Raw genomic sequence first — 18,710 nt, 5'->3', positions numbered from 1 at the left:
CATATTGTATTTTGGATGGTTGTATCCAAAATACAACCATCTTATTGGACCTGGGTTCAAGGGCTGCTTAAGTTATGAAGTTGTTCACTGCCAGACAGGAGGACAACCCAGACTTCTACCAGGACACAGAGGACACTGGATTAGTATACACTATCATAAGCAACCACAATCTGTTTACTTTTCCTCTTTAGATTCCAAAAATAACACCCCAAAGGCTACCTTTTCAAATATTCTACAACATCTGCAAAAATCTTTAATACTCTGTCCTTGGAGTCAGTCAAGAAATTCCACCTCCAGAAGTGTAAAAACCAATCAATAATATATGACACTGACTTTCTCTAAATTATTATTTTTCTTATGGTTGAGTCTCCTGCCAACTTTATGTTTCCCAACTGCTCAATTCTACTGCAATGTCTGGCACATGACAGGTGTTCAATAGCGTTGGCTAAAGAACAAATAAAAGAAATATATGGGCTGGGTGCCATGGCTCATGCCTGTAATCTCAACACGGGGGAGGCTGAGGTGGGAGGACTGCTTGAGGCCAGTGGTTTGAGACCAGCCTGGGCAACATAAAAAGACCTTGTCTCTACAAAAAAAAATTAAAATTGGCCAGGTGCAGTGGTATGCACCTGTAGTTCCAGCTACTCAGGAGGCTGAGGGAGGAGGATCCCTTGAGCCCAGGAGTTCAAGGCTGCAGTGAGCTATGATCAACACCACTACACTCTAGCCTGGATGACCAAGTGAGACCCTGTCTCTAAAAAAGAAATAAAGAAACAAAAGAAATATATGGTGGCCAAACAGGAGTACATCACCCAGATATTCTCCGTCAATAATACAAGTGGTCCCCAGCCAATCTTTGCTTTGTTGATTCTTGATTGCTTTTTTTAAGCAGAGGTCTCTGCCCTTATCTAGACCCTAACTCCAGACTCCAGCCAATCCTAGTGAGGAAGGGAAAGAAGTCCAGGAAAGAGCAAGAGGAAAATGATGGTCATTGACAGAGTTGATGGAAAGCATATCTCGATACGTATTCGTTACGAACACAGTCCCGTCCTAGAGTTATAGTTATGCCTAGAGTCACCACATTTGGCCATTGACATACTGTTTTCCATTGCTCTTTCCTGCTAAACTGCCTTCATTCAGCAAAGCTCTGCAACCACATGGGATCCCTGCGTGTGATGAAATATGGTGTGATGTTAAACGTCTCTTCAGGAGCTCCTCATTTTTCTCTAGTGATCTATAAAGTTAAAAATTAATAATAATTATTATCCTGCGTATTAGCTGTGACCTGAAACATAGCTTTGTATCATGTATTGTGAAAAAAAAATGACAACCTCATTCCTCTTTGTCCTTAATAATAGAATATGAATGGCTGAGAAGCCTTCTCCTTATTGTGATAGTTGTGTTTTGAAGGGGAGGTGAGGAAGTAGTGTGTGCCTTCTTCCTGCATCCCATGGGCATAACGCAGAATACGCACTTAAGTAGGTGTGTGCACATTCAATGTGTGTTAAGTGTGATTCGGCTAAACCAGGGAGTGGCAATACTGTTCTCAATGTTGTCATATTGTCTTTGATTCATGCCTTTGAACATGTCCAGAGGGCATGACCAGGAGAGTAAAGGATTTGGAATCCATACATAGTGAAATGGTTGGACATTGACTCTATTTAGCCCAGAAAAGGGAAGATTTAAAGAGGATTGGTGACTGGCCTCAAATACTTGAAGAACTAGTGATCTGTTCCATGTGGCCCCAGATAGTAACGCTACAATTGGAGAGTGGAGCTCCCAAAGAGGTATGTCTAGACCAATATAAGCAATAACTGCCAACTAGAGGGAGCTGGCTGGAAGCAATGAGTTCCGCATCCCAGGGGACTTCAAGGGGAAGCTTGATGGCAGCTCCTCTGATGATATTAAGTTTCTTCCCTCTAAGACTCCTGAAATCTAAGGTAATGTGAAGTGGTATAGATGACTTACAGGCAGCTGACCCAGCATGTGCACTACATGCCCATGGGGAAGGGCATGAAGGGAGAATTGCTTGTTTAGTTAAGCTGGGATCAGTTGGAAACTGTTTCTCTGTTGTAATTCATTTGAAAAGTTCTCATTGCAAGGTAGGATTTTTTTGTTGTTGTTAACAGCTACTTAGAGAAAATACGGTAAAAGCCCAGCTGGTAGGTAATGGGAGGTCATAGATGGGGAAAAAACTCAAAAACAAAAATGAAATGGTTGTACAGTATGGATGTTAAATAAACTTGCCTGATTAGAGTGAAAGGAGTCAAGGAAAATTGGGTCATCAGTAAACAATGGATCCACATGGAAGGATAGGAAGAGCCATAACCATGTTAGTGCCAAGTTACTAATCCCGTGAATAACCATAGCTACCCTCAGTCCCCACCCTATAAAGGGGTGCCATCACCTACTCTAAGTTCTTCTTGGTGCTGAGAATAGAAAAGGTGAGTACAATTTATGATGGGATTGGATATACTCCCCAAGGTCTGTGTTCAGTAAACATCTCTTCACTGGTTTTCAGATAACTGCTTGGGAATTCAATGCACTCTGAAATTCATATTATTTTATATGTCCTTTCCATTAAATTTTAAAGCAACAAATATTTTCAATATAATGAATTGACTGTCACACCTGGTGAAAAATACATTTCCAAGCAAATTCTTGTTAATAAAAAAATCTTTTAGTCCGGGTGTGGTAGCTCACGCCTGTAATCTCAGCACTTTGGGAGGCTGGGGCAGGCAGATCGCTTTGAGCTCAGGAGTTCAAGACCAGCCTGGACAACATGGCAAAACCCCATTTCTACAAAAAATAGAAAAATTAGCCGGGCGTGATGGCTCACGCCTGTAGTCCCTGCTACTCTGGAGGCTGAGGTTGAAGAATCACTTGATCCAGGAAGCAAAGGTTGCAGTAAGCTGAGATCGTGGCATTGCATTCTGGCCTGGGCAACAGAGTGAGACCCTGTCTCAAAAAATAATAAATAATACTAAATAAATAAATAAATAAAATATTTTATTGATATAAATATAGTTGTAAATGCCTTCGCTCCATAATAGAAACCCATGCCAGTTTGTGGTGCTTGGGTGTTGTATTTTGAATTTTTCTATTACACTCAAAGGCTAATTTCCCCTTAAGATGATTATAACAAATAATTTTTGATTTATCATATCTGAAGAAAGAAATGATAATACATGATATTAAGTCATTCAAACCATATGAAGTTTAGGTAGGAGAAAAATGTATTCTTAGTGGGAACACAAAGTCTTAACTCCATAAATAGCAATTCCTTTTCTCTGAGATCTGGTTTATACTTTCATTTTTTAAAAGTCATCCCCCCACAGATAAGTCTAAAGCCTGAAAAGCTAACTTTAGTATTGTAAGTTCAGAGGCTGACTCTTGGAGGTATTAAATTAAAACTTGCCAATGCCCTTGTTCTGAGCTCTTCACATAGGATCATATTCTGCACACACACACGCTCCAGTTATTTTTGCTTCAACATGCGAGTAGCATTTTGATAGAAGTGTATGTCCAGCAAAGAATTGTTGCTAACTGATTCAAACCAGAAAAAAATTCACAGAAATACCCTCTGGTCACAGAAACAAAATTATTATTTCAATGAGAAGAAAGTTCCTTTGTGATTTTGGACATGGAATATTACCTTCCTACCATCTGTATTTCCTAAATTATTGCTATTAGACTGAATGTTAAGAAGGCTTCAATTGGTGAAAGATCCACCTCTGACTAGACCACACCGTGCATAGAACCAGCTATTGTTTGACAAAATAGAAAGGACCAATTTTAGTAATTCAGAGAAACTAACTCATGCCCTTCTAAAACCAGATCAAATAATTGTTAAGTCTTTAGTCTGATATAATAATTATCTTCAGGCCAAACCTGACTATCTGAACAGAAACAGATATTTTGCCACCAATGCACCTCACCACTGCCTACAGTCTGTTTATCATTAGAGAAACAAAGATGGTCAAGTGACATCCCTAGAGTCTGATCATAATTCAGAAACAAAGGTAAGGCTCCTTCCCTGCTTACTTGTCCAGCCCTGTCTTCCTTAGACCACCCCACATTTCCTCTCCTATTCAAAGATAGAGTCTGGAGTGTGCTAGTATAAAAAATCAGCTCATCCATCTAATAGAAAAATATACATTAGGAGAGAAATGGGAAAATATGGAATAGGAAACAGTTTGTAAAAAATCACCATCTCTTAAATAGAAACCCTTTAAGAGGCCATTGTTGAATAGGTAGTAACTCCCAGGACAACTGAAGGGGGTAAAATAATATCCTCTTGGTCATCAATAGGTAAAATTTGCCTTTACATTTTGTACATTCAATTCTGAAAATATTTAATTAAAAGGAAACCTTCCAAAATAGGAAACCTTCCAATTTTCTACCACTAAAAATCGGGAAAGTGACAACAATTGCCTTTGTTGTTCGAGGTGTCCTCTGGTCTTGGGTCCTGATCTGCCGAAAATTCCCTCCCTGCCCCCAAGCACATTGGTTTTGTAAATGCCTGAGTGTGGCACCCTGTGGGAAAGATGAGGCTTTGTATGAATGCATTGTTAAGGCAGGTCTTGGGGAACCGTGCACGGGGACATAATAGCAGACTTCTGATCTCTAGTTTGCATTGATCTTACATTTAGACACAGATTCAGAAGAACAGACCCTCCCTTTTCCAGTGCCTTCGGAAAGATTGCCGCTCCGTAGAATGAGTCCTTTCTCCTCCACCCTTAATCTACAACCCAGCTTCCCCGGGAGATCCTACTTTGATTTCCGATCCTCACCCCACCAGCTGAGCTTGCATTCCTCTTTACAGTCTCTCAATGCACCGGGTGAGCTGAGCTCCTCAGACCTTTCCCCTTGATCTCTGTCCCTTGAAGGCATCTCTGAAACGCGTGTCTTGTTCTTGCCATTCATGTGCGTGGTGAGGGGGATGAGCTAGTCTCTGTCTGTGGCCTGCTTTCCGTATGAGGAGCATCGGGATGGAGCTTTGTGGCGTTCTTGTTTGTGTGGTAGAAGGAGCAACCATGGAGCTGTGGTCTATGTATTACGGCATCAGAAAGTGATGAGTGAAGTTATTCTTTTTGCACAAGCTGGTACCACCATGGATAACCCGCTCTGTCATCACATGCAGTGGCATAGCACGGCACAGGCGCTGGCTGAGTGGCGGCCATGGCAATAATGTGGAGGTTTGCAGCCCTTCTGTATCCAGGAAACCAGCAGTGTCTGGGAGACTGGATCAGTGCATCCAGCCTGGTGTGGTCTGATTAAACATAGACTCAAGAGATCTTTATTGACAAAGTACAATAAAAGTAAAAACACACCAACAGCAGAAAGCATCCTATAAAGCAGGCAATCCAGAGAGCATAAAGTGAAAGCATTTTCTGCAAAAGCCTGTGCTCACTGCTAGGACAGTGGGGCTCATGGCTGAGTGTTTTCCTAGCAACGGGGTGTGATCACTGCTAGCTGAATTAGAAACCCTTAACTCCTAATGCCTAATGACCAAAGATCTGAGTAATCAAAAAGTCTGGACTCCTCGAAGTTTCCCACAGCCAAGCTGGTTGTGACAGAGCCTAAGGCTGATTTCAGCAAAGCTAGACTTGTGTTCCTTTGTAGCGAACACTGCCTAGCAAATAGAATGTTAAAATATCTAAGATGCAGACCTATTTGATCTCTTCAGGACTATATTGTAATCATGGATACACATGATGCACATTTCACATTTCCAAAGGTTTCTTTTGGTTTTTATTTTATTCTTTTTGCTCATCCCACATTCTGGAATGAAGAAGGCCACAGCATGACAGTGCAAAAAGGATGCAGGGACTTCAAGCTGTCTTTAAAATGACATTTTTCTTTGTGCTTTTATGTTTCTTATTGTTTTTCTGTGCACTATGGCTTCCCAACATGCTTTGTTATGAAACTCTTTTCCCTTGTGTCTAATGTACTGAAATATTGTTACAGTCTTTGTAATGTACATTGTCTCAAGAATAAAATGAAATGTGAGTTTTGGGATATTTGTTGGGTGTATTTAAGAGCATTATTCTAGTTGTATTGTTGAATCTTAAATGTATGATAATGTATTTAAAGTAGTGTAAAAAGATTTCAGAATATTTGTTTTGAAAAAGAGTTGCACAAGGCATGATTCATTTAAAAGTTTTTAAAGCCCTATTCAGATTCTACAAACTTATTTCCAAAGCTGAATATGAGACTCGGTTTTAAAACTCCAGGTGTTCCATACTCACTATGCTCTAACACATGAATAGGAATTGAAGTGATAATTGATAGAAACGAAACATAAAAATCAGTCATGAGATGGGAGGAAATGATTCTTTTGCATGTGAATTCATCCCAGAGAAAAGCAAACTAACCAAAAGTAAGATCATAATTTTTATATTTTGTTTTTAACTCAGCCATTAGTCCTTTTTTATAGTAAGTTGCTTTTTTAATTCTTGTAAAATTCTTTTAAGTCAGCACATTATCCTGCAAATGTTTTGGGAATTAGCATATAAAGGCCTTACTAAATAGAAAAGAAAATAAAATGATCCTTTCTTTATCCCCCAGTGTTCATCAAAACCACATTTTCTAGATCAGTCCTCGACACCACTGGAAATTGTAGGTCACACACTTCTGAATATTTTAAGACTAGGCAGTCTTCCTCCACACAATGTAGTTTCTCGTGGGGTACAGGTATCCAAATCTTAGGGAAGGGAGATGGTTGAAAAAGTTCCACAGGGGATTCCAATATATCTCTGAGACCACACCCACTCCTACCATCCCTCCTCCCCTCCCTCAGGTGAGAAGGATCTTGTCTCCTAAGAAGGAAAGGAGGCAGTTTTAACACATTCGTCATGTCATTATTAATAATTATTAATAAGATGTATGTATTCACAAATGGATTACATTACACATTTAGTTATATTTAATTTGGGCTCAAGTCACAATGAAGACCTTTTGGCATAACCAGAGTTAGAAGTGCATAGAATAGTGAGAGCAGAGTTCTATCAAAATCCAGTGATTTCTCCGTTTCAATTAAGTACATTTTCCCCATTTTTAAAACAGCTAGCCTTCTTACTGTGGAAACTTTAGAGGAAAAGACTGAACTTGGAAGATGAAAAATTCAGCTACAGAGTTTAGGATCAATTGGAGGAGGATTTATTAAATGGTAAAAAGATGTGCTTTTCATTTTGAAAGAGCAGAGGGGCAGTTTTTTACCCAACAAAGTAAATAATATAAAAAGGGCTTTGTTTTTTCATGGATCAGGCCTCTGGTATCTATATTCAACTGGTGCTTTTTAAGTGTATACAAGTAATTTTTATCAACCTGGTTGTTGTTTCATAGCGTTGATGTGTAGTATCTCTTTATAGGATGCAATTTTGAGACACAATCTGCACCTTACTCTCAATTAGGCAAGTATACCTATTGTAATTATCTTTTACTTACGTGATTGGTGTGCTCAATTTCCTTCACAAAATAAATGGCGGCAACTTGTCTTATGTCAATAAAATTGTCTAATTGTCATTCTAACCCTATTATAGCAGTTTCTCAAACTCTTAAAAAATGGAAAGGATGCCTGTAGTGTTTAATGTTATGCCTCAAAGCTTACTTTTCCCCCAGTTTTCTTATACATCAATGCAAAGCACTCTTTATGAGCACTAAATGTAGGTAAAGGTACAAGTCAGAGAGCACCTGTTTAGTATATGTGGCATTTTAAATTGAGTCCTTTTGGGGTACTAGTTTATCAAGAGAGACACATTTTCTTATCCATGTCAATTTTGCTTCCTATCTCTCTCCCCCATGCCTTTCACTTGGAATGACAACAGTTGACATTAAAAAGCTGTTGGCAGGTATGGAATAACCTTATTCTGTTACCAAATAGCAAAGACCAAAGTGCATGTGAGGTGTCTCACAGGTTCAATAAATCAGCAATTACATCTCTCGAGTGTGATATTTATAGGTGGCATTTAGAACTTGGGGCGTAACAATGCGTACAAAGACATCATTCTATCTGCACCTAATGTCCAAAATTCCTACTGCTCCAGCAAAATTTCTGACGTGTTAGTTTCAGGAGTAGCACGCAAACTGTGTTTTTTAAGTTATGCAGACAGCAACCTGTCCTACATGCAAGTCACAATCACTCATGAAAATTAGTTTATGTTGCTTATAGCTTCGCAGCTTGTGAGCTTTCACTAGAGCCGAGGAAAACTTCAAAGCGACTAGATGTTAGCACTTCTGCCGAAGGGACATTTCCTGATTTCACTCCATGTGTTTTATCCCTCCTCCATCTAGGACTCTAGCTCCTAGCCTCCCCGCCTCAGGGGTTACACAGGCATCTTAGCGCATCCCCTCTCCCTTTATGTCTCTGGTGCACTGTTCTGCCAGTCACCAGGTGAAGGGACTTGCACCTTCCAAAATCGATGCCACTTCACTCCCGGATCACCTGGTTGGGAGTGCAGTCTGAGCCAGGTAACCCCTGCTGAATCGGTCGTGTGTCCTCCGTCTGCTTCTGGTGCAGAGAGTACCAACTCCCAGGACGTGCCCCTGTCTGCCCTGGCCCTGGACGCCTCCTTCCTGCATGGCAGCATGAAAACGCTACACAACGCTCCTCACCCGCCCAGGAGTATGTTATGGTGCTGAGCTTGTTGGGTCTGTCTTAATAACCTGATTCCCTTCTGTTGTTCCCAGTGGCCTGGTTTGCTTTCGACCCTGGCTCGGCGCACTCGGACATCATCCTCTCCAATGACAACCTGACAGTGACCTGTAGTAGCTATGATGACCGGGTGGTGCTAGGGAAGACTGGCTTCTCCAAGGGCGTCCACTACTGGGAGCTCACGGTAGATCGCTATGACAACCACCCTGATCCTGCCTTTGGTGTGGCTCGCATGGACGTGATGAAGGATGTGATGTTAGGAAAAGACGACAAAGCTTGGGCAATGTATGTGGACAATAACCGGAGCTGGTTCATGCACAACAACTCGCACACCAACAGGTACCCTGCAGCCCCCAAACCAAGCCTTCTTCACGTTGGCTTCTGATCAGGAGTGAGAGCCCCAGTTCAAAAACCTATTACATAGACCACATTCAGGAAATCAAGCAGGTGGTCTACATTAAGTAGCACAGGCAATCTATGAGCCTCAGCTGAGTCCATGCTGGTGGTTTACTCTCTATATAATGATAGAGACTTGAGTACTTTCCTACTCCCTTCATTGCTGTATTTCACCCATGGCTGGAAACTAAGAATCCCAATGGATATCCATTATAAGAAAACAATCCAGGATGCTGAAACACCCAGACCTACAACTTAACAGAAAAGCACTTTTGGGCAAGTTACTTCGTTTTTTGAACCTCAGTTTCCAAATCCATCAAATTAGTACAATAAAATTTTTCCTTGTGGGAATCTTCTGAAGATTAAATGAAATATGTGAAAATGCCTTACATTGGAAGCACCTGAAAATAGTAGCCATTGTTCTTATTACGATTCATTAAACTAAAGCTTATGGATGCCAATTTGAATGGCTTTCTACTTAGAGAGAACCCTCTTATTACTGTATTAATCCAGAGCAGCCAGTTTGCTAAGGAAAGGAAATATAGTAATCTCCTTGAGGTTTTCTTCTACCACCAAAATATAGATCATTATAATTGAACACATACTATAATGGATTTCCTTTCTCATTTGATTGTGTTCCCCAAATGTATTTTTCACAAATTTCCTAGGCAGAGAAATTTCTACTGTGGACCCTGGTCCACCTTATGCTCCAGGATTTCCCCAGGATACATTCTCATTAGTGTCTCTGAAAAAAAAAAAAAATAATACAGTAGTGTTCAACCAGATCAAAGGGAAAGCAAGTCAGACATTGGTAGGATAATTGGACCCCACTGTTTTATCTTTTTCTGTATGCTTATCACTGACCCTTCTCCAGCCTGTAGACTCCTAAAGCTTCCTTTTCCCTTGGATAGCTTCTATACCATTCAAGTGTGTATTATTCGCTGTCACTTGAAGTGAACACACACACCATTTCACCATGAAAGCAAATCCTACTGGATGTAGATAAGTGGTTATCTTCAGTGATTGGCATTTTGGGGAACTCTCTGACAATAGATTCTCAGTGCTATCACCCAAATGCCACACTTACTTTTTCCCTTTTAGCATCTTTGTTTTGAAGTGCAGGAGTGAATAATGACATAACCATCACACTATGCAGAGAAACACATTCTTAATGCTGAACACATCTGCTTGCATGCAACCTGCATGTCACTTGTGCTTTCATTGTTAAACCTGTGAAGTAGCAAGAGGCAATTTGTAAACCTGTCTTTTAATGACTATGTACAGTCTGTATCCTGCATGCAAGAGGAAATGAATGACACAAATTCCTGTGCTCTGCTGAGATGAGGATGAAGTCCAATATTGCTAGATCTCAAAAAAATGGGAAAGACAAATCTGATCATCCATGTTTAATGGCATTTTGTGAAACCATCAATTGAAGCATAAGACACAATTCTTTGTAAAATGGCATTTGTATGCAGGTTCTTTAAAATCACTACATCTCAGAGTGTAATTATTTCACTGTACAGAGAAGAAGCCTCTTCTTCAGTGCTGTCATTTCACAGACAGCCTCTAAGTTCTTAATTCAAATGCAACAAGCCAAAAAATTGCTATCCTTCTGGAATGAGTTTTTCTGTTTAATGGATAACATAAGGCCCCAAATCCAATTTCTCATGCGTGTGGTTTAGGTGCAACCAAAGTGCTTCTTATTTTGACTTTCAAATTAAGTCACTTTGTATTTAATGATATTTAATTCACACCATTTATACAAAGTGTGCAATATTCCTAGAGTCAGAGCTCTGATAGCCCAAAGGCCACTTTTTCCTAGTCTTTAATGTTTGGTTTTCTACTGCTGTGACTCAGTGGTAGAGACCCTAATGAATGAGTTCACTCTCAGCAACAGCAGAGCAACTCACAAGGGCAGATATCTCCCCCTAGGAAGTGAAAATTGATGGTGGCAGGGAGGGGGCAAAAAATCATACTCTTGTTATGTATAAAACCCAGATATACGCACAGTACCAACAGGTATACAGTATATCTGCGGTATTAAAATTTATGTGCAAGGGATGATTAGGGAAAAGGTTTTGGGGTAGTGATGATTATAAACAGGTTGCAAGACACTGCTTTCACCACACAAAAGGGGGGAGCTTCTAGAGTGACCACAAGGAAATGAACCCCAATTTTTCTCTTTTCCTACAGAACTGAGGGAGGGATCACAAAAGGGGCCACAGTTGGGGTCCTCCTCGACTTAAATAGAAAAAACTTGACATTTTTTATCAACGATGAACAGCAAGGTCCCATAGCATTTGATAACGTGGAGGGCCTGTTCTTCCCTGCGGTCAGCCTGAACAGGAACGTGCAGGTAAGCACCCTGCCCCTGAGGTTAAACAGCTGTTGCTGGCTACCGGTTCAAAGGCTGCCCAGGGCCGTTCAATCCAACCAGACAGAGGGAAGCTGACAGCGTAAGGCCCAGACCAAGACATGAAGGAGAGGAGGAGAGAAAGGGATCAGCGCTGACAACTTATATTATTCCATGCCAAGCATAAGCACCTTCTTTATACTTGGACACAGACTAGTTAATAGCACATAGGAAACTAGAATTCTCTTCATGGTTGGCTAATGATCATTTCTGTAGCTCTAGTTTCACCTCTAAATAGAAATGAAAGCCTTTAACCAACTGGCATGAAAACAAATGGAATGACTTAACAAAGCTCAGGAGTGCCTGAGAAGAGGTGAGGGTGTAAGACTGAAGCATTAGTATCGTTATCAGAAAATCTGAGCATTTTCTCTGCACTCTTGTTTGGCTCTGTTAGGTCCTAAGGGGTAGAAAACATAGTCCTACCTACAACTTAGTTAATTATTACTTATTATAGAATAAAACAACAGCTTCTCATTTATTCATTCAGCAAATATCTATAGAATGCCTTTAATGTGCCAGGCACAGTTATAAGTGTTTGGGATACATCAGTGAAAAAAAAAAAAAAAAAACAGATAAAATCTTGCCTTCATAGAACTTACATCTTAGTGATAGGAGACAGACAATAAATAATAAGCATAATTACAGTGTTAATCAGATGGTGTGTCAGAAGGTGTTTAGTGCAGTGGAGAAAAGACCAAGGGCCCATGAGTACTGTGGTTGGGAAGGGCAGCCGCAGTCTTAAATAGGATGGTCAGCGTAGGTAGGGCTTATCGCAGTTACCGGTGAGCTGAGCCTTAAAGGAGTGAGGGAGTGAGTTGCGTGGAGCCTTCCAGACAGAGGGAACAGCCTGTGCACAGTTTCTAAGGCATGAGGGGCCTTGCATGGGCAAGGAATGGTGGAGAGACTCTTGGGCTGGGGCCTGGAAGGGGGACCAGAGCCATGCATGGGGGAAGAGCTGTGCCCTGCCAGCCACTGTCAGGACTTAGGGTTTCACTTCCCTCCTGAGCTGGGCATCTCATTAACAACTATGAGCCTCATTCCACAAATGGTTGTCTTAAGATAAGGCTTGAGAATTACTGATGACTTTTGCCCTATCCAGAACCAGCCTTGGAAACTATTTATCAAAATTCATTGTTGTGTTTCAGTATGTGCAGTAACATTGATTGCAAACTAGCAGCCCCTGCCCTTCTCTCTTCCTGCAAGGAGATGGGGTTTTCTAGAAGGCTGGAATCTAATCTTTCAGAGTTCAGCCTCTACACTTTAAGAAAGAAAACCATAAATTACCCTAGAAGCGAGTCTCAGAAAAACCCCATTCAAGGTTTTTCACATTAGCCATTTCCCTTTCAAAGAATATTATACTAGATGCTCTTCAGGGGTTTTCAGGACCTTCTGATTATCTATTGATAAAGACTCTTGGGCTGGAGAAGACAGGGACAAGAACTGCATGAAATGGTTCTAGTTTTATCCATAGCTATCCATCAAGGTTTGGGGATACACAGAAATTGGTGAAATAGTATAATGCCATGTTTTTTCACAACTGGCAATCATCTATGCGACCCCAGAAAGAAATGTTTGCCCTAATTACAATAACTGGCGGACAAGTAATAAGGGAAGTGCTGTCTCTGCGAATCTGTCCTCTATCCATGGATTTGGCAGTGGTCACTGTGGTGTGGCCAGTAGGCTCCTCTATCTGAAAACCAAGGCCTGTGTCTTCAGTTATAAGGAATACAATCTCCCCGGAATCCTTTAAAAGAGGCAGGTGACTAAGAACCATATAATCAAATGTCACCAGGATTTGAGAGCCCGCCATGGTGAGCAGCCTCTTACCATAGGCAGGATTCTTCTTGAATTCCGTTTAATACCTGCTAGCCTAGATATTTAAAGAGAAGCAAACAGAACACTTTTTGAGTTAGGGACACACCCACGGTACACTGTGTAAAGGGACAGGGGGATGCACGATGCCTCTCAGGACTCACAGTCTCATTCCCCAGGTCACGCTGCACACCGGGCTCCCAGTCCCTGACTTCTACTCCAGCAGAGCATCAATAGCCTAAGGATGTGCCGTGGAGGCGCCAGCTGCCTGTTCTTACCTCCGCCTGCGAGAGCCACAGCAAGGAGCTCAGCCAGCCATGGTGGGGTGCAGAGTTGGCAGGAGTGGGAGAAGGAGGAGAGAAAAGCTGGTCCTCTGCAGTCTTCACACCCACAGCTCTGCCCTTTTCCCTTTCAACCTCTCCTCTGCTGTCATGCCTGCTTCCGCTTCCATGTCCAACAATTCTAACCAACAAAGGACCTAGACAGCCCACCAAGTCACTTGGTTCCCACTCCCAGATTTTGCTTTTATTTAACTTAATTTTTTATGTAGGTGAGTTATATTTTCTTTCTTTTCTGATCAGGTTATTGGTGACTTACTGGACTGGCACTGCCAGGAGAAAATTCTCCTGCTAACTTTTTTTCTTAAGCTTTCTGTCAAACAATGAGGTTATAGGGGGAGGTAGGGAAGAATGAGCTGAATTTGTAGCATACAGCTTACCTCCTAGAATGTTCTTGCCCTCTTACCTCTCCTGTAGCGTTAGCTCTGCAGAGCTAAGCTTTGGGAGAATGAATCTATCACTGAGAAGTTTTACTACTCATTGAAGCACAAAAATATCTGCTACACAGGTTCACATCAGGGTAGGATCGTTAGGATGGCTCTATAATTAGGATAGGCCAGAACCCTGGCCACTGTATAAAATTGGAAAGTCTCTAAGACACAGGCAAACCAGGGGACTTAATGATTTGGTTCGTTTATTTAATAAAAGCTTTTAATTGAGAACCTACTATTGACCAGGCACTGTTCAAGACACTAGAACATTATGTTCTAGACACTGTGGGGACACAGTGGTGAACAGACAGGCATAGTCTCTGCCCTTCGGAGCTTATATTCCAGTAGGAGAAAAAGCAAAAATAAAATAATTATAAATGGTCATATGTACTAGAAAGGAAATGGGCAAGGGTCAAAGAGACTCATGGGCAAGATCTTTCAGGCTTCCTAGAATGATGCTAAAAATCCACACATTCTGGCCATAGCACCAGAAATGTACCAACTCAATGCCTTTTCAGCTGCGCTATTTAATTATGGTACCTGCTGCCACTCATCACAGAGCCCTTCTTGGTAGAAATGATGTCAGCATTCTTATTTGCTGATGCTGCTATGATACCACGCCTTAAAAATTGACAGTTGAAAATAAAGAGTGACCAGAGGGCAAAGGACCCATTCTCAGTAATGGGAGATCTTGAGTTGCAGTCCACAGCATTCACATTCTCAGGATAAACACGCTTGTCTCCATATATACTATCTGTGCCTGTTATGAATGAAAAATCCATCCACTCTGCTGCCATTCACAGCCTAATTTTCTGGAGTAGTCCAAACAATGTTTGGAAAAACATGGGATTGTATGTCATTACTATGACTGATAGCAGAATAATAATGCATCTTACTTCTATATAGAGATAGACTTACATAGGTTACCCTTGAAATTCATTAGTTTGTCATAAAGTTTTAGGAAAGGTAGGACCCGGAAAGAAGTTCTAATTAGTTGTCTAAATATTTTTCAGTGAGCCAAGAAATTCACCATGAAAAAACAAGAATAACAAATAGAAGGGAAGAGATAGGATGGGAAAGCTAACAAATCAAAGTTTTGGCAAAAAGGAATATATGTAAATAGCTAATTATTTACTTTTGTGCTTACTTTATTTAGATTATTTCTATCAGTTACAATCTTTTTCTAGTTAAGTGTACCTAATTTATGGAATGGGTGCTATCCTGTTTATGTGTGTCTTGGTTTTTCTTGGCTACAGAAAAACTGTTGCAGGGCAACACTAGTTTGATATTTGATTTACTCTCCAATGAGACTCAATGGCTGGGCCGTGGTAGACTCATAGTTCCTCTTGTTCCTCATTAAATTCATCCTGCTAATTAGATTTCTAGTGACTTGTAACATGTAGTTTACACTGAATTGCAATTACAGATGCATACAACTACTATACTAGAAAAAATTGTCATTTCTGGTGTGCCAATAAATGATTTTTATGAGAGAATAAAATGTCTCTAGAATTTCTTAGTTTTTATCTATTGTGGATGACAATTCACCTTTGTCAGAGCGATGTTTCTTCAGGAAGGTCTCACTGGAAAGGCCCCCAGAGCTCTGGAGAGCATGTGTTCTTTCCCCTGTTTCCTTGGGCATGTGGCACTGCCTTTTGGTTTTACTCATATGAAATTTAACCTGATGTGAAATGTCCAGTGGAGATGTTTGGGGTCTGCCTCCAAGTATTGGGGATTTACTTCTTTTTTTTTTTTTTTTTAGACGGAATCTCACTCTGTCACCAGGCTGGAGTGCAGTGGCACAATGTTGGCCCACTGCAATCTCCCCTCCTGGGTTCAAGCAATTCTCCTGCCTCAGCCTCCCGAGTAGCTGGGACTACAGGCACACACCACCACGCCCAGCTAATTTTTTTGTATTTTTATTAGAGACGGGGTTTCACCATGTTGGCCAGGATGGTCTTGATCTCTTGACCTTGTGATCCACCTGTCTCGGCCTCCCAAAGTGCTGGGATTACAGGCGTGAGCCTGGCCTACTTTATTTTTAAAAAGCCACAAATTTGGCTTGCAGTTTTATAGTACTGCAAAACAGAGTGTCACTGACATTTCAAACCTAGCTCCTTTAACATTTCTTTGAATGGCAAAACAATAATTACAACATTATTCATCTACCTAACATTGTTGTTAGCCACTAAAAAAATGCTTTGTTTCTTGATTAAAGGAAAAACATTACCTACAAATATATGGTCTGAGTTATAACCTCACAGAGTGGAATAGTACACAGTTGGTAGCTGCTGCTGCTCTCTGTTGATTCCAGTTTGTACACATTCCTCTTTCTGTCACGGCATCCTTGGGGTGTCACTTCGCCAGCCAAAAACCTCTATGGCTGGCAGTGCCTTCTGCCTGAGTACTGCCTGCACCTACTGGGCTCATTCTGCCCACTCGGCCTGGCAGGCTGCGCTCGGCTCACACTACCAGCCTGGATCCCACACCTGCTAAGGGTGAGTCAGGTGCAGAGTGGCAAGGGGTGTGTGGGCAAGTGAGCTCTGGGTCTGGCCACTGCACACAGCCAGGCAGGCCAGCTGCTGCGGCAGGGCAGGCAGCTCCAGGCACCAGCAAAGTTGTTGGCTCTGTAAGAGGCTATGGCTGGACCAGATGTACTGCACACAGCTTCCACTACAGGAACATGCATCTGGCTGAAGGGTATGTGGTGGCACCCGGAAGCTTGGAGATACCAGGAACCACAGAGCCCCAAAGAGGGTGTCACAGCCCTGGGTCCAGGAGCCCCTAGGTATGGGCTCCCAGAAGGGCCACAGCTCTTCTCTCCTTCTCATCACCTGCAACATGGCAAGCTGCGGGTGGTGGCTGAGGGTTTCAGCCCTGTTTGTGTTACAGCTCTTTCAGTCCCGCCATTCAGCAGGTCCCAAGTTCTTGTCCTGTATCCAGGAAGAGTGAGGTACCTGGACAACTGGAGGGTGAGCAAGGCAGAGAGGAGCTTCATTGAGTGACAGAACAGCTCTCAGGAGACCTGAAGTGGGTAGCTCCCTCCACAGAGAGGTCACCTTGATGTCTGTGCAGACCTCAGCAGAGAGGAGACCCAGAGTGGGTAACTCCTTCCTGCAGCTGGTAGTGTCGACGTCTGGCTGAGCACAGGGTTTTTATGGGCTCAGAAGGAAGGAAGTGTGTACTGAATGATCCATAGGCAGGCATGGATGGGCCTGGAAACAGCATCATCAGTTCTCACTCTGGGCCACGGACTCACCAGAACTGGCAGCCTGGCCCCCAGGCTTCAGGCCATCCCTGGCTTGAAGGTAGGGGTTTCACCAGGGACCTGCCCTTTTCTGTCCAGGAGCATGACTTCCTCCTGCCGCCATCAACATGCCTTCCACAGTACCAGGGATGTTTGTGCTGAGGGGTGCCTGTAGGCCTGCACTGGGCTGTCTTCAGCTCCACCTCAGCCTCCCTCCCATGCTCATCAGCACCCAAAGTCCAGAGGGGGCTGAGGCGGCAGAAGGCTGGTGTGACAGTGCTGTCCAGAGCACACACACACCTGGGGGGTTTCTGACAGCACCCAGGCTTGACCACAACTTTGCTCCACCCTGGAGGGGGCACCAGGAGCAGGGAGAGGCCAAGGAGCGGGAGCAGGTACTTCTGAGCCTACGGGGGGAGGGGAGCTTCCCAGGCCCCCAAGAGCGCAGGGATGCCCAAGTCCAGAGTTATGGCTGGGCTGCCGCAGCTGTGCCTGGGATTGTGGGGCTTTCGCCCTGCCAACTCAGTAGGGAGCAGGGCTCTCTCCTGTTCCTGGCCCCTGCTGGCTCCGTCGAGCAGACAGCCCCAGGTTCACCTTGCCCCCTGCAGCCAGAGTCTTTGCAGCAGTGGCTCCAGATGGGCCGCTGGTGCCATCATTTCCACTATCATGTTACTTTTTTCTTCTTCCTCTGTTGGTCCCATCTCTGTTCCGGTTTTCTGCTCTTCTGTTTACTACCTAATGGAACACATTACTTATGTTTTACTCTTCTCGTGGTACTAAAGTTAATGGAACTTCTAATTCCTCATATTTCCTTATAGGAGTGATTAAGTGATTTGCAAGAAATCATTTTATTTTCTAGAAATGAGGTCCCTTTATTCCTCCCTCTACTGTAAGCATTAATCTTTTGCCTATCTATTCAACTCACTGAGAAGAAAGGAGGGCTTGCTATTGAATCTAGATTTCTGATTATGAATCAATGGAACTATAATAAACAAACAAATTCTCTGGTCACACTACCTTATGATTTATGTGAACACACTAAAGACACCTGTATGTATTTCTCAAAATATGTGCTAGCCATTTCCACTAAGGCTGATGTTTAGGGAAGCGTGGATCTGACATAATACATCACATACAACTGAGGCGACCTAAATGTTGTGTTTATCCGAAGAACCAATTTTTTGGATAAACACAGAATTTGGAGCACTGAATATGAGTGAACAACAAAAGCACCTAAATAGATGTACAGAAAACCTCAGTCTGGGCCTTTCAGTTTGTTACTTCTTCACCCTACCATGGCTGTGCTAAGAAAAACTACAGAAATAGATGTGTGGTGGCCAGGCGCGGTGGCTCACCCCTGTAATCCCAGCACTTTGGGAGGCCGAGGCAGGCGGATCACGAGGTCAGGAGATTG

The 18,710-nt window shown here is 42.4% G+C and overlaps 1 protein-coding gene across 12 annotated transcripts in view; it reads left to right on the top strand.

The window, feature by feature from the left end:
* The window catches only part of TRIM9 (tripartite motif containing 9), a 263,725-nt gene extending 248,175 nt beyond the window's left edge, over positions 1–15,550 (top strand). For 3 of the 12 annotated variants that reach the window (XM_016926077.4, XM_016926078.4, XM_009427804.5), the window contains 5 exons: positions 4,653–4,841; positions 7,374–7,415; positions 7,830–7,853; positions 8,692–8,995; positions 11,249–15,550. In XM_016926077.4, the coding sequence (XP_016781566.2) occupies positions 4,653–4,841; positions 7,374–7,415; positions 7,830–7,853; positions 8,692–8,995; positions 11,249–11,507 (818 nt within the window). In that variant the 3' untranslated portion in view covers positions 11,508–15,550. The remainder of the gene's footprint in view (positions 1–4,652; positions 4,842–7,373; positions 7,416–7,829; positions 7,854–8,691; positions 8,996–11,248) is intronic. The other 9 variants (XM_054666553.2, XM_001156684.8, XM_054666550.1 and 6 more) reach the window with 6 other exon arrangements.
* The last annotated feature ends 3,160 nt before the right edge of the window (positions 15,551–18,710 follow it).

The sequence above is a fragment of the Pan troglodytes genome, chromosome 15 (assembly GCF_028858775.2).
Source record: "Pan troglodytes isolate AG18354 chromosome 15, NHGRI_mPanTro3-v2.0_pri, whole genome shotgun sequence".
Lineage (NCBI taxonomy): Eukaryota > Metazoa > Chordata > Mammalia > Primates > Hominidae > Pan > Pan troglodytes.
The sequence above is the reverse complement of the archived record's forward strand: the minus strand, read 5'-3'. Positions and strand labels throughout refer to the sequence as shown.